This window comes from Salvelinus sp. IW2-2015, linkage group LG1 (assembly GCF_002910315.2).
Source record: "Salvelinus sp. IW2-2015 linkage group LG1, ASM291031v2, whole genome shotgun sequence".
Classification (NCBI taxonomy): Eukaryota; Metazoa; Chordata; class Actinopteri; order Salmoniformes; family Salmonidae; genus Salvelinus; species Salvelinus sp. IW2-2015.
Window position 1 is genome coordinate 35819681 of NC_036838.1, and position 25369 is coordinate 35845049.

General features: G+C 44.5%; 2 protein-coding genes and 2 long non-coding RNA genes across 6 annotated transcripts in view; 1 reads left to right on the plus strand and 3 right to left on the minus strand.

Annotated features, from left to right (window-relative positions):
- The window catches only part of LOC111966508 (guanine nucleotide-binding protein G(i) subunit alpha-2), a 108699-nt gene extending 99908 nt beyond the window's left edge, over positions 1–8791 (plus strand). For all 3 annotated transcript variants that reach the window (XM_070444548.1, XM_023991209.2, XM_070444550.1), the window contains 5 exons: positions 5824–5952; positions 7513–7642; positions 7807–7960; positions 8247–8456; positions 8613–8791. In XM_070444548.1, the coding sequence (XP_070300649.1) occupies positions 5824–5952; positions 7513–7642; positions 7807–7960; positions 8247–8437 (604 nt within the window). In that variant the 3' untranslated portion in view covers positions 8438–8456; positions 8613–8791. The remainder of the gene's footprint in view (positions 1–5823; positions 5953–7512; positions 7643–7806; positions 7961–8246; positions 8457–8612) is intronic.
- A 2119-nt stretch (positions 8792–10910) lies between these two features.
- LOC111969500 (uncharacterized) lies at positions 10911–11491 on the minus strand. Its single transcript, XR_002877993.2, has 3 exons — positions 11453–11491; positions 11331–11358; positions 10911–11185 (listed from the first exon to the last, which is right to left on the minus strand). It is a non-coding gene; the product is annotated as an uncharacterized lncRNA (long non-coding RNA).
- Positions 11492–11597: 106 nt separating this feature from the next.
- LOC111973485 (uncharacterized) lies at positions 11598–12202 on the minus strand. The gene is made up of 3 exons (XR_002878590.1): positions 12075–12202; positions 11767–11817; positions 11598–11660 (listed from the first exon to the last, which is right to left on the minus strand). It is a non-coding gene; the product is annotated as an uncharacterized lncRNA (long non-coding RNA).
- A 113-nt stretch (positions 12203–12315) lies between these two features.
- Positions 12316–21998, minus strand: LOC111974563 (cadherin-related family member 4). The gene is made up of 13 exons (XM_070442861.1): positions 21872–21998; positions 17271–17461; positions 16517–16673; positions 16271–16362; positions 16029–16136; positions 15549–15666; positions 14550–14730; positions 13760–13910; positions 13555–13657; positions 13229–13432; positions 13001–13140; positions 12682–12823; positions 12316–12539 (listed from the first exon to the last, which is right to left on the minus strand). Exons 1-13 carry the CDS (start codon positions 21996–21998, stop codon positions 12316–12318), a joined length of 1938 nt encoding a protein of 645 aa, XP_070298962.1.
- Positions 21999–25369: the final 3371 nt, after the last annotated feature.

The following is a 25369-nucleotide window of genomic DNA, read 5'->3' on the forward strand; positions in this document are numbered from 1 at the left end:
CTTGCTTATTGTATGGATGTGTAGCTAGCTATGTAGGCGGTATGTGTATGGACCCTAAAACGTTTTGGTATGAATATTAGTTCAGAACCTAGATATGAACCTCCAGCTATCATAGCCGGTTATATTGACTTCAACAGTCTGAATGGCATCTATGAATCCTATGGATTGAGTAGAATATAATATAACTTTATTGTGGCAAGGATGCAAGTCGTATATACAGTACTTTAAATTATTCAGACCCCTTAACTTTTTCCACATTTTTCCACATTTTCCTACGATGTTACAGCCTTATCCTAAAATTGATTTAAAGTAGTTTTTTCCCCCTCATCAATCTATAAACTCTACCCCATAATGACAAAGCAAAAACAGGTTTTTAGAAAAAAGAAATATCACATTTATATAATTATTCAGACACTTTGAAGCACCTTTGGCAGCGATTACAGCCTTGAGTCTTCTTGGGTATAATGCTACAAGCTTGGCACATCTATATTTGGGGAGTTTCTCCCATTCTTCTCTGCAGATCCTCTCAAGCGCTGTCATGTTGGATTTGGAGCGTTGCCACACAGCTATTTTCAGGKCTCTCCACAGATTTTAGATCGRGTTCAAGTCCGGGCTCTGGCTGGGCCGCTCAAGGTTGTTCAGAGACTTGTCCCGAAGCCACTCCTGCGTTGTCGTGGCTGTGTGCTTAGGTTCGTTGTCCTGTTCGAAGGTGAACCTGCCCCAGTCAGGTCCTGAGCGCTCTGGAGCAGGTTTTCATCAAGGATCTCTCTACTTTGCTCCGTTCACCTTTTCCTCGATCCTGACTAGTTTCCCAGTTCCTGCCAGTGAAAAAATATCCCCACATGCTCCACCGTAGGGATGGTTCCAGGTTTCCTCCAGCCGTGACTCTTGGCAATCAGGCCAAATAGTTCAAACCTGGTTTCGTCAGACCAAAGAATCTTGTTTCTCATGGTCGGTCCTTTAGGCGCCTTTTGATCAAGCGGTCTGAATAATTTCCAAATGCACTGTATACAGAAACATAATTAGAAAAAAACAGTACACTACACTTCCAATACATTATGTAAATACTCAAACAGGTTAATCTCAATATCTCATTTCCTTCATCAGCACTGATCTGAGGACACAGGATAGGTGTTGTATTTCATCAAATGAGACTTAATTTCAATCGGTAGAGAATGTCATCCAAATCAAGTGGAGAATGTGAAACGCGTTATTGAATGTTCATTATCCAAGTGTTATAAATACATAGTACCTGCATTATAAATACAAGTTCAATTTGGGGAGAGGTGTGTGTGTGTGTGTGTGTGTGTGTGTAAAAGAGAGAAAGGGAAAGAGGTAAGAACAGAGTAGCAGGGAAGTCCGCATTTGATTTAATGAATTACTGTGCTACTCTCAGGTCATCACAATGACATAGTGTCTCTAGCGGTGTCTCCTAACCAGCTTTGGGGCCCTAGTTGGCCTGAAGGTTATATTAAGAGCGGGTGAGGTGGAGATGACGGGACTGGAGGTTGGTATCCTCTTTCACATCAAAACATACCTGCAGACGAGAGGGAGAGAGAATGAGAGCATGATTAAGCGTTGTTTTGTTTTTTATTATAACGTCGTCATCATAACCATCAGGAGGTGAAGTGCAAAACTGACCTGGGATCACTAACTCTGGGACTACAACATCTCTATCTGTATTTCAATGTAAAGCATCTCTTTAATAATACTTCCTGTTAATCCAACCAAGTGACCTCTCACCTCTAATCATGCTGTGCCCTCTATGTAGCCAGTTCAGATGCGGGAAGAGTTCACTGACACAGCTGATATAACCGAGAGGATTTTGGGAGAAGGGGACGAGGGATGAAGTAAAGGAGACGAGGGGTGAAGTGAAGGGGAGAGACTGTTRTTGAGAAAATAAGTTAGTTAAAGAGTGTTCGACAGGAGTGTGTGTGTGGCCTCACCTGGTGTCCACACTAAGTGGCTGCAGAGTACTTTATGCTGAAAAACATGCACAGACAAACAATATAGGGAGGTTATATAAATAATGAAGTGTCTTACTATTCTCCATGGTTGGTCCTCTTGCCTATTCTTTGAAGGTGGAAGGAAACACAGTTACACACCTGAGCCTGCTTGCTGCACAACACAATCCATCAGTCCAATTTGATAAACAAGTGTGTATTTGTTCATTATAGGGTGTCTAATTGTTCCCCAAAAAAAATATATATGGGTGACACTTTGTTTTTGTACAGACATCATCACCCTTACCTAAACCGAGCCCTTACCTGAGAAGTAGAAATCAAAGGGAGATAAACTGGGAATTGAATAACTGCAGTAGACATAGCTAAGTAAATGGAAGAATACTCTTTTAGCAATGTGGATGGCTCTTAAAAGAGCCTTTGTTTGTGCATAGTGTAGTCTATGGTGTTGCCAGGGAACAGCACCCTCTTTGAAGTAGGAGGTGAAGATCTTCCGCACATGGAATGCCTCCTGTGCTGCGTTGTTGGCCCCCATCCTTGAAACATCCTCCAAACATCCTCATGGAGTCTGTTTCTGACCGTTTGAGCAGACACATGCACATTTGTGGCCTGCTGGAGGTCATTTTGCAGGGCTCTGGCAGTGCTMCTCCTTGCACAAAGGCGGAGGTAGCGGTCCTGCTGCTGGGTTGTTGCCCTCCTACGGCCTCCTCCACGTCTCCTGATGTACTGGCCTGTSTCCTGGTAGCGCCTCCATGCTCTGGACACTACGCTGACAGACACAGCAAACCTTCTTGCCACAGCTCGCATTGATGTRCCATCCTGGATGAGCTGCRCTACCTGAGCCACGTGTGGGTTGTAGACTCCGTCTCATGCTACCACTAGAGTGAAAGCACCGCCAGCATTCAAAAGTGACCAAAACATCAGCCAGGAAGCATAGGAACTGAGAAGTGGTCTGTGGTCACCACCTGCAGAATCACTCCTTTATTGGGGGTGTCTTGCTAATTGCCTATAATTTCCACCTTTTGTCTATTCCATTTGCACAACAGCATGTGCAATTTATTGTCAATCAGTGTTGCTTCCTAAGTGGACAGTTTGATTTCACAGAAGTGTGATTGACTTGGAGTTACATTGTGTTGTTTAAGTGTTCCCTTTATTTTTTTGAGTTCTCCCACTTAAAAAGATGAGAGGCCTGTAATTTTCATCATAGGTACACTTCTGGGGCCATGTATCGTTCTGGTACACTTCTGGGGCCATATATTTTTATTTATTTATTTTTTAAACACCATTCTCGGTAAAACATACACTGTCCCGCGTGAAAAGCCCAGGATGCCCGTTTCTGAGATACTGGAACCGACAATCATACCACTTAAGTCACTTGTAAGCCATTTATTTGATCTTAAATATGAAGCCCGCTAGGCCCAGCCTCCCAGCGTCTATCTCCAACATTCAGATATAGGAGTCAATCATACTCAGAGGGCCAAGAACTGTGCTATTAAAATTACATCACAGGGCCCTACTGCTAAGTAAATGAACAGACAACAAGCAAAGCTCCGTTGCCATGAAGATCTCAATTAATGAAATCTTTCAATTAACTCCTGGCCGTCCTGCTGATGCAACATGAGGAATCTGATGCTACAACCTGGACTCGGGTAGACGTAACATTGTAAACGAAAATCCAGGACACTCAAATTAGTATTATATGTTACATTTGGTATATGGTATGTGTTAATTTGTGGATGTCCATCATCCAATTTTGTATGATATGTTAAGAATTGTAATTCGTACAATATAATATGAATTTGCAATACGTACAGTACCAGTCAAAAGTTTGGACACACCTACTCATTCAAGGGTTTTTCTTTATTTGTACTATTTTCTACATTGTAGAATAATAGTGAAGACACCAAAACTATGAAATGACACGTATGGAAKCATGTAGTAACCAAAAAAGTGTTTTACAAATCAAAACATATTTTWGATTCTTCAAGGCAAAGGGTGGCTACTTTGACAGCTTTGCACACTCTTGGCATTCTCTCAACCAGCTTCACCTGGAATGCTTTTCCAACAGTCTTGAAGTAGTTCCCACATATGCTGAGCACTTGTTGGCTGCTTTTCCTTCACTCTGCGGTCCAACTAATCCCAAACCATCTCAATTGGGTTGAGGTCGGGTGATTGTGGAGGCCAGGTCATCTGAAGCAGCACTCATCACTGTCATTCTTGGTCAAATAGCCCTTACACAGCCTGGAGGTGTGTTGGGTCATTGTCCTGTTGAACTCAAAGGGTTTTCTTTAATGGAAGCTTCTCTAATGTCAAGCATGTAAAGTGTGGTGTACCGCAGGGCAGCTTTCTAGGCCCTCTACTATTTTTAATTGTTTACCAATTGACCTGCCACTGGCATTGAACAAAGCATGTGTGTCAATGTATGCTGATGATTCAACCATAAACGCATTAGCAACTACTGCTAATAAAGTCACTATAACCCTTAACAAAGAGTTGCAGTCTTTGGAATGGATGGTCCTGAACATCTCTAAAACGAATAGCATTATATTTGGTACAAATCATTCCTTAAGCGCTAGACCTCAGCTGATTCTGGAAATGAATGGTGTGGCTGTTGAACAAGTTGAGGTGACTACATTACTTGGCGTTACCTTAGATTGTAAACTGTCATGGTCAAAACATATATATAGATTCAATGGTTGTTGGGGAGCGGTCTGGACGTAATAAAGAGATTCTCTGATTTTTTGACACCACACTCCAAAAAGCAAGTTCTGCAGGCTCTAGTTTTGTCTAATCTTGATTATTGTCCAGTCGTGTGGTCCAGTGCTGCAAGGAAAGACCTAGTTAAGCTGCAGCTGGCCCAGAGCAGAGCGGCACATCTTGCTCTTCATTGTAATCAGAGGGCTGATATAAATATTATGCATGCCAGTCTCTTTTGGCTAAGAGTTGAGGAGAGACTGACTGCATCACTTCTTGTTTCTTAAAATGTGTTAAATCCCAAATTGTTTGCATACAGTAGTCAACTTACACACAGCTCTGACATACACTTATCCCACCAGACATGCCACCAGACATGCTATTCAGTCCCCAAATCCAGAACAAATTCAAGAAAGAGTACAGTATTATATAGAGCCCTCATTGCATGGAACTTCCTCCCATCTCATATTGCTCAAATAAAAAGCAAATCTGGTTTCAAAAACAGATAAGCAACACTCGTGGCGCAACGCCTCTCCCTTATTTGACCGAGATAGTTTGTGTGTATGCATTGATGTGTAGGCTACGTGTGCCTTTTTTTTTTCATTTACTTAGTTCTGTCCTTGTCTGTACGTAGCTGTTCTTGTCTTGATGTTCTGTATTATGTTTCATGTGTTGTGTGGACCCCAGGAAAGTAGCTGCTGCTTTTGCAACAGCTAATGGGGATCCTAATAAAATACCRAAATCGTCTGAGACCAGGCTGGACAGTGGTCTGACACAATAGTTTCCCCTCAACAGGCGGCTCAGATGGTTTCCCAATGATCTAATACCACTGTCATCTGTATGTGTGTGTAAATGGGTTAAGAGTYAGTCTGTCGGAGTCTCCTGGCAGATTTGAGTGCTGATGTGGATTGTATCTAACATTGAGAGGGCACTTCAGACTTATGATGATAGGTCTTTATCTACTTTGTGTGTACYTGTTAAGTGATGAGTTTATATTGATGGAGGTTAAATAAACAGATTGCACCAATACCATTTAATAATGTGGTCAAACCAGTGGTGGAGAGTTAGATGCCTGAAATCCTCTGACCCTAGACTTGGTGAAAGTCCTCCTAGTTTTTAATCTGACAGCTGTGTCTGTATTCTGACCTGTGTGTGTTGTCCCTGTCAGCTACCTGAATGACCTGGAGAGGATAGCCAAAGCAGACTACATCCCCACACAGCAGGACGTGCTGCGGACCAGAGTGAAGACCACTGGCATTGTGGAGACACACTTCACCTTCAAAGACCTACACTTTAAGTGAGTGGACCACTGACTCCCTGGTGTGTGTGCGCTTGTGTGTCAGTGCACCAGTTCCCTATTGTGAATCAAAGATTCCTCCTCCATATTCTGATTTGTATTGTTCTAGCAGAAAGCAGTGATTTAGTTTCTGTCTGTTGATGGTGAATGTGAGATGGGTAACCTGATCCTGTCTCATAAGTTAGCTTCAGGATCTGGTTCATTTTGAACCCTCTGCCCGCACCGCTGCCCAAACGCAAAGGAACCTCTGTTTCTTTCCTCTGTCTTTGTTCTTCACTCCAAGGCACCATCTTGTCTGGTTGTTACTTTGAAAAGGCAATTTCCAGCTGACTGATCTGGTCTGGTTCTCTGTGTGTGTCAGTTTGTGTGTATGGTGGGGAAGTTGTGTGAAAAACTGATGGACTGGCCGGTTGCATGGCTGTTTGCAGGCTGGTTTATGTGTTCAATGGCAGTGGCTTCCGAAATCTGTGTTCATTTGAATGTGGGAATACTCTACATACATATACATCTATTTGTACACCACCAACAACCCCACACAAATAACATGCCCTGCAGCAGTGTTAGCTAGTGTTTAGCTGGCCTGATGGAATCAGGCTACAGTGAGTGATATTAGAGCTGATGAGAGCCCTGTTGAGGTGAGCACTACTAATTACAGCCCTGAACATTACAGCCCTATGTGTTTGCATGCTTACACAGCCTACTAACAAATAGCATAGCAGCACTCCATTACATATGAAATTCACCCAAATATCAGCAGAATTTCTAGCAGGGCTGACAGTACAAAAAATAATCTGACAGTCTGTCTGGTGTCTGCCAAACAAGACTTCCAGACCACTGTCTCTGCATATCCTCCTATTYTCTGTTTTCAAAAGCAACCTCCCTTGTGTTGATGATTAAACGGGCACCACAGCCGAGACTGGCACTTCCACAGCAGGCATCTTCTCATTTCGCCCATGTGCCCGRTCGGTTTGCTATGTCCTCATGAAGAAGTCATGCGGAGATCCATCGTGACAACAAACAAACAAACCCAGATCCGCTCCCTCAGCGACTCAGCCCCAGCTGCCCTGTAACCACGGCAACTGCACTGTACAAGAATGGTGACAAAATGCCAGGGAAAATGGCATGTTCTGTGCAGGGAAGGTGCTATGAGTACAGAGAGACCCTCAGCCTCCCTTCTCTGGGCCAATCCTGGTTTAATGGAATGTGGGGGCTCCTCCAGGAATGTCACATCATCATGGTGCTTCCCTCTCATTGGTGTAATTATGGATCCCAATACAGAGGACATGAATGGCCCTGCACAAAACCTCTCCTCTGTTTCCAGACCCAATAGAGTCGATAGGKGTAAAAAAAAACATTGGGTAAATCCCATAAGCCCATGAATCTGTGGAGCCAGCACCATATTGTTTACACCTATCCACTTCTTCACAATATGCACACATCAAAGGAGATACAGGGTTAGACTAGAGGTTGTTCTGAGAGTTGAGGTTGGGCATACAGTACAGTACCACTAGTAAACAGCAGTAGAAGGGTGACCCTCACTGGCTGCTTGTGTCCCTACAGAATGTTTGACGTGGGCGGTCAGCGTTCCGAGAGGAAGAAGTGGATCCACTGCTTTGAGGGAGTCACAGCCATCATCTTCTGTGTGGCCATGAGTGCCTACGATCTGGTGCTGGCTGAGGATGAGGAGATGGTGAGGAGGCAGGAGACTGTTTTAAGTACCACTGACTGGATCTCTCTTATCCCTTTTTAATGCAGTTTTATTTCTAAAGGAAATTACCTCCCATTCATTTTGAGTTGTCTTGATCAACTGGAATTAAATCATGTTTTGTTTTCATTCTCTCCCTCTCCCTTTAGAACCGTATGCATGAGAGCATGAAGCTGTTTGACTCCATCTGCAACAACAAGTGGTTCACAGAGACCTCCATCATCCTGTTCCTCAACAAGAAGGATCTGTTTGAGGAGAAGATCACACACAGCCCCCTGACCATTTGCTTCCCAGAGTACTCTGGTAAGACCACAACACAACTTGGAGTCCCCTGAATGTTCCATGTTCTCTTGTAGTTGGCAGTGCTTTACGCTGAAATTCTCATGTCAGGCTAGGATGTGTCGTTTTTACCAGTAAAAGGAGTCTAGTGGCAAGATGTGTAGCTCAACAACCCCATGAATCCCATCAGTAGAACAGATCAACTTCTCCACCTGATACTAGTTTTCTCCTGACGCGTACAGACTCAGTAGCACAACCATTCTAATTCTATGGGCACAACAATCCTCTTAACCTCCTCTCTTATGCCCAGGTCCCAACAAATTTGAGGAGGCGCAGGCCTACATCCAGACCAAGTTTGAGGACCTGAACAAGAAGAAGGACACCAAGGAGATCTACAGCCACTTCACCCAAGCCACCGACACCAAGAACGTTCAGTTTGTCTTCGACGCTGTCACCGACGTCATCATCAAGAACAACCTGAAGGACTGTGGTCTCTTCTAGAGCCTGAGGAATAGTCAAGGTCAGCTTCTACATATGTACAATAGAGCACACACTGGGATCTGTTCATAAATGCACARAAACCAGCTAGTTAATGTGTTTTGAATAAAACTTCAAGGTTAACTTTGGATGCATTAACCTCTCCCTCTCTCTGTGTTCCCTCCGATTACTTGAACAGCTCTGACTAGAAGGAAGTTTGGAAGAAAAACGTTGTGAAGGAATGCACTGGCCAACCACGATTTCGGCTTTGCTCTGCTTTTTTTAAAGGCACCTAAGAGACTGAGAACTCGGAGAGCATTGCAGAATTTCAACGATTGCTGATCCAGTTGCTCATATTGTTAACTCTTTGGGCTAAGACCACAAATCAAACATTTGTTATTGGGGTTTTTTCTTAGTTTATTTTCAATTATTAGAGGCATTGGAAAAGGTTTTTATATAAATGTGTTCATTTTACTTTAGAAAATCTGATGTGCATTGCAAATTCTATTAAACTTTTAATCGCATAAAGCTTATTTTGTAAAAGAAGAACATGCATGGATAAAGATTATGAATGGAAAAAGGACGTGCTTTTTTTATCATGTTTACATATGTTCCTCATTCATAGCCAAACTGCATATTTTTCCTGCATGACTCGAGATGGCAAATATATTAGCTCTGTAATCTGCACAGAATATTTTAACATTCCTTTTACAAAATCTAAATAAAAATATTAAAAAGTAAAACAAAAAACCTTCACAACCAGGGGAAGGAATGGCAAAAATTCTAACTGATWTAAAGTATGCGTGTACCTAACATAATTTTTTATAATACCAATTCCATGTCTTTTGCAGTATGTTTGTGCCTTCACTTAAGTTTACAGCCGATTCATAGATATGCTTTTATCAGTACTGTTTGACTGACTGTATGCCTACTTTTTTCTTCCATTTTTCTCACAACATCTTAATGATAAATAGATTGAGGAAAGACAAAATCTAATTGGGAAAGGTTAGTTTTTTGGTCAATATTAAAAGGCTTTGAAAGTCTTATATAATGATTTAATTTAAATAAAAATAAAGATCACCTGATTTACTTGCTCTTGTGTTTTCCTACACATTATTTAGGTAATTTTCACATACTAATGGACAGGTTTTTCATAGAACATAACAGATAATTTCATTCAAATCAGGTTAGAGCCGTTGGTGTAATAAAACCAAAACAAACTGTTATTCCACAAGTCAGACAAAACAACGTACACTACATGACCAAAATAAAATCTCATTTATAAATCATGGGCATTAATATGGAGTTGGTCTCCTCCCTTTGCTGCTATAACAGCCTCCGCTCTTCTGGCACGGCATTCCACTAGATGTTGAAACATTGCTGTGGGGACTTGCTTCCATTCAGCCACGAGCCATTAGTGAGGTTCGGCACTGATGTTGGGCGATTAGGCCTGGCTCACAGTCGGCGTTCCAATTCATCCCAAAGGTGTTTGATGCGGTTGAGGTTAGGGCTCTGTGCTGGCCAGTCAAGTTCTTCCACACCGATCTCAACAAATAATTTCTGTATGGATCTCGCTTTGTGCATGGGGGCATTGTCATGCTGAAACAAACTGTTGCAACAAATTTGGAAGCACAGAATCGTCTAGAATGTCATTGTATGCTGTAGCGAAGATTTCTCTTCACTTTAACTAATGGGCCTAGCCCGAACCATGAAAAATAGCCCCAGATCATTATTCCTCTTCCACCAATCTTTACAGTTGGCACTATGCATTGGAGCAGGTAGAGTTCTCCTGGCATCCGCCAAACCCAGATTTGTCCGYCGGACTGCCAGATGGTGAAGAGTGAATCGTCACTACAGAGAACGTGTTTCCTGTGCTCCAGAGTCTAAATGTGGTGAGCTTTACACCACTCCAGCCGACGCTTGGCATTATGCATGGTAATTTTAGACTTTTGTGTGACTGCTCGGCCATGGAAACTCATTTCATGAAGCTCCTGACAAACAGTTATTGTGCTGATGTTGCTTCCAGAGGCAGTTTGGAACTCAGTAATGAGTGTTGCAACCGAGGATTGACGATTTTTACGTGCTTCAGCATTCAGCGGTCCTGTTCTGTGAGCTTGTGTGGTCTACCACTTTSCGGCTGAGCCGTTGTTGCTCCTAGACGTTTCCACTTTACAATAACAGCACTTACAGTTGACTGGGGCAGCTCTAGCAGGGGAGAAATTTGATGAACTGACTWGTTGGAAAGGTGGCATCCTATGACAGTGCCACATTAAAAGTCACTTAGCTCTTCAGTAAGGCCATGCTACTGCCAATCTGTGTCCATGGACATTGTATGGCTGTGTGCTAGATTTTATACACCAATCAGCAATGGGTGTGGCTGAAATAGCCAAATCCACTCATTTGAAGGGGTGTCCCACATACTTTTGTATATATAAGGTATACTGTTGATGCTGAACTACATGAGTACACGCACAGGAATAGTAATTAAGGAGTGGCCTCCAACACAGCATGTCAGCATGATTATGTATTAAATAGTACCTTTTACAATATCACTCTTACAAACTTCAAATCGACCTGTAATTGAAATCACAATTATGCTAAAATGCCTGATCGCACACATCATATGAATCCACATCATATGAATCCTCTTCAGCTACAGATGGTGTAAACAGCACATAAATCAGTGCAGGTCGTTGATGGTTAGACTGGACGTCCCCTACAACCAACGCCGTTCACCACTGGAAGAGTTGAACAGGTAACTGCGCCCTGAAACTAACAAAAAAACATGTTTTCCAATTACTTCTCACATTTTAGGCCTGAAAACCTCGAAACATTGGATTAATTCATATGTTTTGATAAATTCCAGAAGATGATTAGCTTAATATGAATATTGGAACATTTTGGTGGTTTGTCTTACCTGGATCTTGTGCCTTCCCATCAAACCTCTGAGAGAACAGAAATGACCCGTTAAATCTCTATTAAGCCTGGACCCAATGTTGACTGTAACCCATAGAGTTTCCATAGGCAATGGACACCTACCAGCAGGTTGTCTTGTATGCTGACTTTAGACAGACTGAGGGTGCCATCTAGTGAGGCCTTGGAGAAACACATTCAAAGGTAAACCCATGCTGTTTCACATATTTATTCTCAGCAGGATGGAATTGGAAACCATTGATCCAAACTTGCCTGGTCATTTTCACTGGCCCCATTTTGACTCACTTCTGTGTTCATTTTGCCGATCTCTTCCCTGCTCAGATAACATATTACACAGTACGTTGTGAGTTAGTGGTAAAATGTTTATAACAATTAATAATGGCTTATAATTCAAAACTTGGTTCTCTAATGGTACTCACGTCTTATTTGATGGAGGTTCAGGCTCATCTTTTGGTCCCCAACCATAGACGCTGCAGGCATAAACATAGAATTCTTATTATGAACTGTTACACTAACCTAACCCCCGCTGAAAACCCTGCTGCTTCCATGGGAGAGCAGATCTTGTAAACTCTACAGTGAGCGGATTAACTGAACAGAGGTTGTCAAGGACCAGTTATGCAACCTTGCTCGACATCATCACTTCAGACTTATTTTTATCTATTTTATAGAGAGTCTAGAGCGAGAGAGTTGGGCATAGGTGGTCAGTGAGTGTGGGGKGGTAAATCACCGGCTCAGAATGGCCCTGATGAGCAGACTTGTGACCAGCAGGAGCAGGATGCCGGTAACCGTCACCACAGCAACAAACCAAGGCTCTGGATCCCAGTAGTCTGACATCACTGTGACCACGTGTGGTGGTTTAGCCTAGAGGAGGGACAGCAAAGAGATGATACAGTCTCTTATGGGTCTCCTGTTGTGAAAGGTTTTCCTTCATATGAAGTAGCTGTGTTACAGGGGTGTGTACCATGTCTCTACAAGGCTGATCTTACTGTAGTGGTAGTAGTAGTAGTAGGAACAGTAGTGGTCCAGGGAACTACGTAGATGTAGGCCACAGCCTCAGTGTGATGCCTGCCATCCGACACAGAGATGGTGACTTCAAACATGGTGCGGTCATAAACCCCATCCACCAYGTAGGAGAACACATTTTTGGAGACGAGACTCAACCCGGTCATCAGAAACCGGTCCACTGCAGCACCTGTCGTGAATGAAATCACACGTGCTCCGATATGGAAACATACTTTTGATTAACAACAAATCTTTAGCTGACTTAGCCTGAGAGTGTGGTGGGGAATATTGGTGTAAACTGAAACATACACTCAGTTACACACACTGTGTACCATTAGTGATGGTAGCTGTTAGTCTGTCGCTGTCTGCATCAGCGCAGCTGAGTGAGAGGATGGGGAGTTTATTAGACAAGGTGGAGAAGATGGTGGACTCATAGGAGATTGGGTCACACACTGGAGCATTATCATTCACATTCTGACAGAGAAGAGAGAGGATGGAATGGATACAGAGTAATCATTAGTTTTCACAATTTACATCCAAAACCATTTTTAATCTATGGTATTATATGGATAAATGTCCGAAAGTATGTACTCTGTTATCCTGTACTAGATACATGTACAATGGTGCTTTAGCTCTCTGTCCATTCCTCACCTCCACGTGTACGGTGATGTCCACTGTTCTTCTCTTGCGGTTGGTACGGTCCATATCCTGCTCATAATCCTCAGCCTGAACCCCCACTACATACACCTGCTGCTCCTCAAAGTCCAGCTCTCCGCCCAGATACAGCTCCCCTGGAGAGAGAGATGCAGCCTATTTATGGATGTTAAATGTTAACTAAGAATCTTAAGCTGATCCCTGTGTGCTCAGCTGTAGCCTCACCTCCCTCAGGGTCAATAGTGAACATGGCGTCTCCTGTAGTGATTGAGTAGCGGATGTTGCCAAAGGGCCAGTCTGTGTCTCTGGCCATCACCGTCCCCACTGCCGTACCAGGCCTGGTGCCCTCTGGGACACTGAAGAACAAAGTCTGAAACACTGGATCATGTTCATTGACTGGGGTCACACTGACCAGAACACGCACCTGGGCTGGATACGGAGAGAAACGGTGTTACACTGCCATCCTATAACTTCGAAGTAAACTGCCACATATATTAGATGATGGTGTACTGTGTACATGACACACAGGGAACAACACAAAGTGAACTGACATGTGAGAGGAGGGGTGCCTGCGTCCGTAGCCAAGATGGTGGCCTCATACTGGAAGTTATTGGTGGCCATCTCAGCAGAGTCGTAGTTCAGAGTGTTGTTAACCTGGCAGACAGATTGAATCGAGCCCTCACTTTATCAAGACATACACTCGAATAGTAATAGTACATCAAATATTATGCATTGTTAAATCATTATCATGGTTACCTGGAGCTGTCCGTCTTTGACGCGGAATTTGAGCAGTGATAATCTGTTATCGACGAGTGTGAGCGACACACTCTGGTTACTGACGTCAATGTCAACACAGGTCAGTGAGCCCAGGCTGCTGCCCACCTCAATGGTCTCTGACACCTCCAGCCTACAACACAACAGGACACACGGTCTGTGTTCAATCTGGCAAACTGCTGTTCTACTTGCATTTCCAAAACCATTTACAGAAAAGGTGAAATGATTAAACTGTTTAAATTCAATTAGATTATTAGACTACATTTCTATAAACATCTGTTTTATTTTAGCTAAAATGTATAAGAATAATTAATGTCACACACTGCATAAGAGCCTTATCCCAGACCCAAATGGGATTTCTCTGCACTGATTAAAAGCAGTAATTCAGACCCAATTATCTCCAACTTCTGTCCAATAATACATATCATCATTCATAATTAGGCTGTAGTCGGATAGTGATAATGATGGTGGGTATGAAGTAGGTCATACAGACTGGGTGGTCATTCATTTGTAGTGGAGACTGCATCTTAATGGTGCTTGTCTTGTCCTAATTACCACCATTACTCTAACACCGTACACCCCTATATCCTCTCTACGCCAATCCCCCCGTGAATCAGCCTTTGGGACACTGCGGTCTGGACCCCAGGGAGTTATAGTCGTGGTCATGGAAAACTCCTGGCCATAGACATGACCTAATGTAAWCTATCAAAGATATACATATAGGGCTGATTTTAGTCATGTGCCAGTGATCCAGTAGAGTCCTGTTACTTACACAAACACTGAGGGGGAGCAGAAGGGTGGGAACTCATTGAGATCCAAAACGTTGACCGTGACAGTGGCGGTAGCTGAGCGTTCCACTGCCACGCTGTAGGCTCTGACCAATAGAACACTGTGGGCCAGGGCCAGCTCCGCCTCCAGGTCTAGGTTATAGGCTGTTCTGATGATACCGTCCTCTGATAGGATAAGAGACAGGAAGAGAGACAGTTCAACACTTCGGGGGCAAATCATTCACTGTTAGCAGATGTATTAATCGACTAAATGACACTGTATAAACTGTATACAGTAGATTACCGTAGAATGCACAGTAAAATACCATACATTTGTGTTACAGCACATTGTAAGACCTTTATGTAATTTCAACAGTAAAATACTGTAACATGCACAGTAAAACACCATAAATGTGTTTACGGTATTAATTATGGTGCATTGTGGGAAAATGCGGGCGGGTAACAAGTCTCTGGCTCATTAACATATTAAGGCGTGCCTTGTAAGAGGCTATATTTGTTGCACCCATGAGTGAGAATGCTGTACCACCACAGAATAAAGTAAAATACTGTATTTTTGGAATTCTACAAATCATGTCCTGAAATTCTACAGTAACCAATTGCTGCCAGTAATTTACTGTAATTCAGAATACAATATAATACCTCATTTTTGGAGCACCAAAAACCTTTTGAACACCAGTGGGTGCATGGTATTGTTGTTTGTCACTCATGAACATATTTTGAGGCTATATTTGTTGCACCAGTTAGTGAGAGTCCTGTACCAATTTAAGTGATATTAGTAGTTTCCTAACAATTAAATGTATATAGGGAACAGATCATTATTCACTGATGTCGAGGATTTACACAAAGAAAATTGAGTTTCACGTTGAAATCTCAAATTATGATTCAGCCATTTATGCATCTCAATGCATAGAGGATATTATAAAAACATTGATTTTCATCACATAATATTGGTGAGATAAGAATGAGAAAATCTGAACCTCTACCAATCTTGAAATGGGGATAATCTTTTACAAAAGTGTAGAGTACATCAGGGATGGTGAGGTTAGCTCTGACGATAGCTACAATATCCTCAGGTCCTTGGTTCTCAAAGATGGACACATCCTGGGAAACAAGACTGACAAGAGATCTGGGTTAACCACACCTTTAACATGTAAATCTGATAAACCCAATATATATCATAAACCCTATAAATGAAACCTCTTAGGACTGGGAGTGATAGATAAACATTAAGAAGGCAAGGCATCATTCCGTTGAACTCACAGCAGATCCAGAGGAGGGTTGTAGACTTTCAGCACCTTGATCCTGACTGTCCCAGTACAGTTAGCCCCCTGTTTGTCTCTCACAACCACAGACAGCATCAATTCCTGTTCAACAGCATCACACGAGGAGGAAATCATTCTGATAAAACATACTTCTAAAACATGTCTTTATACATAAAGGTATACATAATATCACACCCTCACCCTTGGCCCTGTGTGGTAATCAAATGGTTGGCTTGAGATGATGCTGCCGCCTCCACTGACGTGGAACTGTCCTTTGGAGGATTTGGGCAAGACCTGACTGATAGAGAACTGCAGCACAAACCCACAAACCAGAACGGGTGTCAACACTTGGTCTAAACCTATACTGAATAGGATTAGGCAATGTATTGGTACAGTAATACAGCTGAGATCAGAAAGTAATGAGGAGGTAGTGTGTTTATTACAGAGAGTGTGTCATTGCGGTCTGCGTCGGAGGCCAGGACAGTGTAGAGAGTCACAGGAACAGGAAGGTTCTCTGGGACATGAACCTCAACTCCTGTACACAAACACCCATCAGACCATCTACTCATTACAACGTCCCTCAACAACACACTGACCTTATAACATAGTAATAACACCGTAATAAACATGTAATAGCCTTGTAAACAGTGTATAATGTATGTGTAGTGGTTGAGGTGAGGTTGTGTTACCAGGCAGCTGGAACAGAGGTTCACACTGTGGCGTGTTGTTCTCATCCACCACCCTGATATGGAAGGTCTGCTCTGCATGGCCTGATGAGGTGACCAGGCCCAGACGAACACTCACCATGCTGGCCTTCTCATAGTCCAGAGAACCGCTCAACACTATCTACACATGTACACCATATTAGATGCAAAACATTTATCTTTACTAATGTCTCATTTGTTCATGTGCAAAACAGAGGTCAGGGTTGAACTGGGATCTGGACATGTTGTGGTTGAGGCTTAGGGTTGTAGTTGTAGCTGAGGCTAGGGTTATGGTTGAGCTGGGATGTGGACATGAAGCTGGGGTTAGGGTTGAGACTAGGGTTGAGCCGGGCTGTGGACAAATTGACAAAAGCCCCCCTTTGGGGGGGGGTTTTAGGGTTGAGACTAAGGGTTGAGCCGGGCCTGTGGACATGAAGCTGGGGTTAGGGTTGAGACTAGGGTTGAGCCGGGCTGTGGACATGAAGCTGGGGTTAGGGTTGAGACTAGGGTTGAGCCGGGCTGTGGACATGAAGCTGGGGTTAGGNTTGAGACTAGGGTTGAGCCGGGCTGTGGACATGAAGCTGGGGTTAGGGTTGAGACTAGGGTTGAGCCGGGCTGTGGACATGAAGCTGGGGTTAGGTTAGAATGTCAAAAAAAATGTACGTCTTCATCAGTATAAAAAGCAGATGACAATAAAGATACCTGAGAACTGATATTTGACAAAATTGGCTGTTCCGACCTGGACATTGAAGATACCAGAGACGTTAGTAGGGTTGACGATGGGCGTCTCAAACACTGCTAACTCTGGGTTGACAGAGAGGATGTTGACTGTGGGGAGAAGACTGGAGCTCTGCACCTGAAACTCCACCACCACACTCCTGGGACGGGTGCTCTCCGATACAGACATGGAGGCAGGGAGGCCTATGAACCCTAGAGGGAGCCACAGCACAGTCCACGCAGCTCTAAAATCTAAACAGAACATTCAGAGCTCCTGTCCAAATCAAATCACATTGTATTTATCACATCTGCCAAATACAACTGGTGTAGACTTTACAGTGAAATACTTGTTTACAAACCTTTCCCAATTATGCAGAGTTTAAAAGATAATACAAAATTAAATAGTAACTTACACAAGGAGTAAAATAAAATACACAAGAATTGAGCTAAATACAGGGAGTACCAGTACCAGAATACACCACTGCACAGAATAGAAATATGTAGTGTAGTAGGGCATAGCTACTGATATACTGGCATAAAATACATGGTGTAATAGACTACTGTACAGGGAGAAAGAGCGAGACAGGGGGATTAATAAATTATATTTATTCAATGGTATTAGAAATACAAGATGAATTACTTAAGCACACAGCAGTGCACTGGGGAGCACTGCAGACACAGTTAGACACAAACTCCTTTACTGACAACAAACACAGGTAACTCACCAGTCGCTATGGAAACACACGCTCCTTTGGACCATGAACAGCACAGAATAAGATGAATTAATAAGAGCACTTGATCAATTTGGTTGCAAGCATTTGAAGTGTATCTCATCAGACTTTTGACTTCACAACATTGTACAACTGTGGCAGTATAAAATCAGGTTCCATGGTACATCTCCACTACATATACAAAATGTAATAGTCTCAACTTGTTTCGGAAGTCCTATTTTCAATTGATAGAGAAAGGTGGGCTTTTAGTTATGATGTCCATCTACAGCTTGTCCATCGGAATAGATTCATGAAGACACTTCCACATTTTCACCAGCCCGAGTACCCATTCCTCCATACTTTGATACTTCGATATTCGACATTTCCAACTGRCGCAAGATGTAAGATGGCGTCGACAGAGAGGGCTACCTCGCTTCTAGTCCTTAGGAAACTTTTACAAGCATTTCGCTACACTTGCAATAACATCTGCTAACCATGTGTATGTGACCAATGAAATTTGATTTCAAAGATGTATGTTATAGATAGTTCTTAATGAACTCACCGGTCAAAATGTGAAGCTGTAAAAAAGATGTTAGGAGCAGTAGACAGAGGAGATTGTAGACACCCATAGTTGGAAGTTAAGGCTGGTGTTGTTAACTGGGAAGCTGATTATCTGGACTGTGTAGAACTGGGAAGACCTAGTAGAGCTAGTAAGGCTGTGTGTTCTGTGTTCCTCAGCCCTGGTTACCAAACAAACGTACCCCTCCTCAGATGTGAAGTACATGACCATATCAACTCTGCCTGGTCTTGACACATTTATGATCCTAAAGTCAAGATGAACTGATAACATGTTGTATTGARTAAAGAGACTGGGCAACACATGAAAACTCCATAGCAACACATGTATACTGACTGACACATTAGATATGCTCTGTAAACCAAGCAGGGAGAAGGACATGCCTGGATGTTCCAAAAATAAATTCACATTTCAATCCGTCATAATGCAGTAATGGTCAAAAACACACTCAAAGAGGCACAGTGTAATTACTTAGGCCTAATGCATGTAGATAAAAACAGACATAATTGATCCAAAATGTATGGGCAGAGGCATTTACAGCTGCTATTATGTACAGAGAAAGGTTTATCATTGAGGTGTGCAGTTGTTAATGGACAGAGACATTATTCAATTATGAAGAGGGACCCTTTTATAGAAAGCAGAGGCCCTTTCACAAAAACACACAAAAGACCCTAAAAGCAAAGATGGGAACATCTTGTGAATTACTTAATTCACACTGACACAATAATACACACATGCCACATCATTATAAAATCAGCCCCATGGGYACTATAAAGATGTCAATGAGGAAGCCGGGGCTGGTTTTAGTAGGCTGCATTAGAAGTAGGTCTACTTAGTAAAACACCATTACCGGACAGAGTTGTCAGGCATCTGGAGAACGAGGTTATATATTTGATTTTGCACTGTATGGGAAAATATGTATGGACTGAATAAACTACTCACTTCCCCCCAAAAACAACAAGTTGTAGAAGCAGGTTGAGACATGCCATGTGTGATGCACTCTACGCAGTCTGGTCACATCATGGTTGATGAGATGTGTACATCTGCACATGAATAGTAGACTATCAAATGCGGATTAGTCCAATGAACAGTGAACAGTTGTACATCGCTCACCTTAACACTGACACGAATAACAATACATTACAAGAATGTTGCAAATGGGTACTGATGACCCATTGACAGTAGATGATAATCTCCTGCTCAGTGGCATTCTGTACAGTACAGCATCTATCTCACTAGATGGCGACATATGTGGACCTATACAATTCTATTCCTGTGGCAACCTTCAGGTGCTATAATTTTCAAATATTTAATGAATCTGTCATTTCAGTAATATTTGCTGCACAATATACTTAAAGGGGCAATCTGCAGTTGCTACATTCATTGCTACGTAAATTAATTACATGTGCCCATTGATTCTTGAAGAATATAACTTATAAATGCTTCATGAGCTTAGTGCAACCGTTGTACCCCATCAGAACCCAAAATATAAGGTTGTTTTACTCCAATGTTTGTAAACAAAGGACATGTAAACTAACACTATACAGACTGAAAACATGGTTAAAACTATCATTTGAATATCATGGATGGTCAGTCCTTGCATACCTCTGTCTATGAATTTGAGAGTGGTTCCATTTCTCCAGCCCCATCCCTTAGCTTTTTACCCAAACAGGGGCATGGAAAATKATTTGATATTGTTTCAACTTGGTGCTTTAAAGCACTTACATGTATGGTATATAATGTACTTATACTGTAGATGACATTCTGTTGGAGCCTCCACAATATAGGGCACATTTGAAAATGTTTTCAGGGCTGATTTCATTTTGACCAGTCTGTTTGCTGGCATACTGTAAAATATTTGCAATCCTTCAAGTAAAAATCATCAGCAAGAGCACAATGCAGCCTCACATATTTTAAAGATTTAACTGTTTCCCATTTGGATTGCTGGTTCCGCAAGGTTCTCYCAGAGACTAATCCTTGTGACTAATTGAACTCATGTGACCTCAGGGACCAACCTGGACTCAGGGATAGATGTAACATAGTAAATGTAAAGCCAATACACTCCAATTAGTATGATATGCTATGTTTAATATAGTATGTGTTAATTTGTGGATGTCCATCATCCATTTAAAATGATATGTTACGAATTGCAATTCGTATGATATGTTATGAAATTCAATTAGTACAATATGTTATGAAATGCAATTTGTACAATGAGCAAAACGTATGATATGTTACGAATTCAAATTTGTTGTGGCTACCGTTAGCTAGGTGGCTAACGCTAATGTTAGCTAGGCTAGGGGTTATGGGTTAGGGTTAGAGTTAAGGTTAGGAGTTAGGTTAAAGGGTTAGCTATCATGCTAGTAGTTGGAAAGTATCTAAAAGGTAGCAAGTAGTTGCAAAGTAGATCATTCGATGAAGTTGTCCGTGATGAGATTCCAACACACAACCTTTGGGTTGCTAGATGTTCTCTTTATACACCCAACCCGACTAACAACCCACCTGTTGTTTTTGCCTTAAGTAACATTGTGTCTTATGTAACTATACCAAACGCAACACATCATACTAATTTTAGTGTCCTGGATTTACATTTACTATGTCATGTCCAGTCTATGAGACCAGGCTGCAGAGATGCATAAAGCATTTCTGGTCTATATTTATCCTCCTGAGACCCAGCAATTCATTTTTGTCTTCTCTAGTGGACATCAGTTCTTGGACCGTATCTCTGAGGATATAAAAGCCACTGTATTAAGTCATGTTTTCCCGTTGAGAGGACATTCTGGGCTTTTCAAAGATACCACATGTGCAGGATGTGTGCCCTTGAAAACTTTATCTTCCTGGCTCTTAAAAAAATGGCTGCCATCAAAATTAGCACATTCATTTGATATTCAAATTATTTCTAGAAGGTGAGTATCTCAGGAATAGTTAAGTGAGTTGTTAGAACTGTGTAATAATTTTTCAACAGCTTTTCAACAGCTTATCTGTCACGCTCGTCATAATGATTGGACCAAGGCGCAGCGTGGTATGTTTCCATCCTTTTATTTGGAATAGAAAACTCAAAGGGAAAAAAACAATAAAGCGAACAAACGAAAAGTGAAGCTCAAAATAGTGCACACAGGCAACTATGCCTAGACAAGATCCCACAAAGCACAATGGGGAAATGGCTACCTAAATATGATCCCCAATCAGAGACAACGACAAACAGCTGCCTCTGATTGGGGATCATACCAGGCCAACATAGATATATAATTCCCCTAGATAACACACCCTTAATCACACCCCGACCTAACCAACATAGAGAATAAACAGCTCTCTATGGTCAGGGCGTGACAGTACCACCCCCAAAGGTGCGGACTCCGACCGCAAAACCTGACTCAATAGGGAAGGGTCCCGGGTGGGAATCTACAGTCGGGGGCGGCTCCGGTGCGGGGCGAAGTACCCACTCTGCTCGTGGATACGTCATCGGAAGAACCGGACCATGGGTTGTTGCCGGAGGCTCCGGACCGTGGATCGTCGCCGGAGGAACCGGACCGTAGATCGTCGCCGGGTACTCCAGATCGTGGATYTTCGCCAGAGGAACTGGACCGTGGATCTTCGCCAGAGGAACTGGACCGCGGTACGTCGCCGGAGGCACCAGACCGTGGACCGTCGCCGGGGACTCCGGACCGTAGATCGTCGTCGGGGACTCCGGACCGTGGATCGTCACCGGAGGAACCAGACCGTGGTTTGTCGCTGGGGACTCTGGACCGTAGATCGTCGCCGGGGACTCCGGACCGTAGATCGTCGCCGGAGGCTCCGGACTGGGAACCCTCGCAGGTGGCTCTGGACCGCAGACCGTCGCTGGAGGCTCTGGACCGCAGACCGTCGCTGGAGGCTCCGGACTGTGGACTGTCTCAGGAGGTTCCGGACTGTGGACCGTCTCAGGAGGTTCCGGACTGTGGACCGTCGTAGGTGGTTCCGGACTGTGGACCGTCGTTGGAGGTTCCGGACTGTGGACTGTCGTTGGATGTACCGGACTGTGAAATGTCGCCGGAAGCTCTGGACTGGGAACTGTCGCCGGAAGCTCTGGACTGGGAACTGTCGCCGGAAGCTCTGGACTGGGGAACTGTCGCCGGAAGCTCGGTGCGTGTGGGCCGGCACTGCTCGGGTACCGGGCTGGTGACACGCACCTCAGGACGAGCGTGAGGAGCAGGCACAGGACGTACTGGACTGTGGAGGCGCACTGGAGGCCTGATGCGTGGGACCGGTACAGGTGGCCACCGGGCTGATGAACATGCACCTCAGGGCGAGTGCGGGGTGGAGGCACAGGAGTACTGGACTGTGGAGGCGCACTGGAGGCCTAATGCTGGGACCGGTACAGGTGGCACCGGGCTGATGACACGCACCTCAGGGCGAGTGCGGGGAGGAGGCACAGGACGTACTGGACTGTGGGAGCGCACTGGAGGCCTGCTGCGTTGGGACCCGGTACAGGTGGTACCGGGCTGATGACACGCACCTCAGGGCGAGTGCGGGGAGGAGTCACAGAACGTACTGGACTGTGGAGGCGCACTGTAGGCCTAATGCGTGGGACCGGTACAGGTGGCACCGGGCTGATGACACGCAACTCAGGGCGAGTGCGGGGAGGAGGCACAGGAAGTACTGGAGCGAAACTATGATGTGGGTGATCGGGAGYTGTTGGCTGTTGTCAAGGCTCTGAAGGCGTGGAGGCATTGGCTTGAGGGAGCTAAACACCCTTTCCTCATTTGGAGTGACCACCGCAATCTGGAGTACATCCGGGCGGCGAGGAGACTGAACCCTCGTCAGGCAAGCTGGGCCATGTTTTTCACCTGTTTTGTTTTCACCCTTTCCTACAGACCAGGTTCCCAGAATGCTAAGGCAGACGCACTGTCCTGGATGTATGACACAGAGGAGCGGTCCACGGATCCCACTCCCATACTTCCGGCTTCTTGCCTGGTGGCACCGGTGGTATGGGAGGTGGACGCGGACATCAAGCGGGCGTTACGTACAGAGCCCACTCCCAACCAGTGTCCAGTTGGGCGTCTGTACGTTCCATCTGATGTCCGCGATCGTTTGATCTGTTGGGCTCACATGTCACCCTCCTCTGGTCATCCTGGCATCGGTCGGACAGTGCGCTGTCTTAGTGGGAAGTACTGGTGGCCCACTTTAGCTAAGGACGTGAGGGTTTATGTTTCCTCCTGCTCGGTGTGCGCCCAGTGCAAGGCACCTAGACACCTGCCCAGAGGGAAATTACAACCCCTACCCGTTCCACAACGGCCGTGGTCACACCTATCGGTGGATTTCGTGACGGATCTTCCTCCGTCACAGGGAAACACCACGATCCTGGTTGTTTTGGAACGGTTTTCTACGTCCTGCCGTCTCCTTCCTTTGCCCGGTCTCCCTATGGCTCTACAGACTGCGGAGGCCCTGTTCACCCACGTCTTCCGGCACTACGGGGTGCCTGAGGATATAGTTTCTGATCGGGGTCCCCAGTTCACGTCTAGGGTCTGAAGGGCGTTTATGGAACCCCTGGGGGTCTCGGTCAGCCTCACCTCAGGTTTTCACCTGGTTTTCACCTTTCACCTGGCAGGTGGAGAGAGTTAACCAGGATGTGGGTAGGTTTCTGCGGTCCTATTGCCAGGACCGGCCGGGGGAGTGGGCGGCTTTCATCCCCTGGGCAGAGAGGGCACAAAACTCCCTCTGCCACTCCTCCACTAACCTATCTCCTTTTCAATGTGTGCTAGGTTATCAGCCGGTCCTGGCACCGTTCCATCAGAGCCAGATTGAAGCACCTGCGGTGGACGAATGGTTTCGGCACTCGGAAGAAACATGGGATGCTGCCCATGTGCGCCTGCAGCGGGCCATCAGGCGGCAGAGGGCGAGCGCAGACCGCCACCGCAGTGAGGCGATCGGGTCTGGCTCTCGACCCGAAATCTACCCCTTCGCCTGCCCTGCCGGAAGCTGGGTCCGYGGTTTGTGGGGCCATTTAAAGTCCTGAGGAGACTGAACGAGGTTTGTTATAGGTTACAGTTCCCTCCTGATATACCGTATTAACCCCTCGTTCCATGTGTCTCTCCTCAGGCCGGTGGTGGCTGGTCCGCTCCAGCAGTCTGAGGTGCGGGAGGTTCCTCCACCCCTCTGGACATCGAGGGGGCCCCGGCGTATACTGTGCGAGCCATTATGGACTCAAGGCGYCGGGTGAGGGGCCTTCGGTACCTCGTGGAATGGGAGGGTACGGTCCGGAGGAGAGATGCTGGGTGCCGGTGGAGGACATCCTGGACCCTTCCTTACTGCAGGAATTTCACCGTCTCCATCCGGATCGTCCTGCGCCTCGTCCTCCGGGTCGTCCTCGAGGCCCGGTGTCGGCGCGCTGCTGGAGCCGCGCGTCAAGGGGGGGGTACTGTCACGACTTCCGCCAAAGTTGGTGCCTCTCCTTGTTCGGGCGGCGTTCGGCGGTCGACGTCACCGGCTTTCTTGCCTCCACCGATCTACATTTCTTTTTCCATTTGTTTTGTCTGTATTGTACACACCTGGTTCCCATTACGTTTTTATTATTTCCCTATTTAACCCTCTGGAGCCATCATGGTTTTGTGTGTGTTTATTGTTGTCAGTTGTCTCGTTTATGTGATTCTGGATTTTTCGTTGTTGTTTGAAGATTATTTTTGAGTAAAGTTACTATTATTACTCATCTCTGTGTCCTGCGCCTGACTCCGCCTTACCCACATCACCTAGACTCTGACAACTACAAAGGACAAATTTTATTTACAATATAAGATAAATAACAATATATTCTATTTCTTTTACTCTCACCCCAAACACTTATGTAAAAAAAAAATC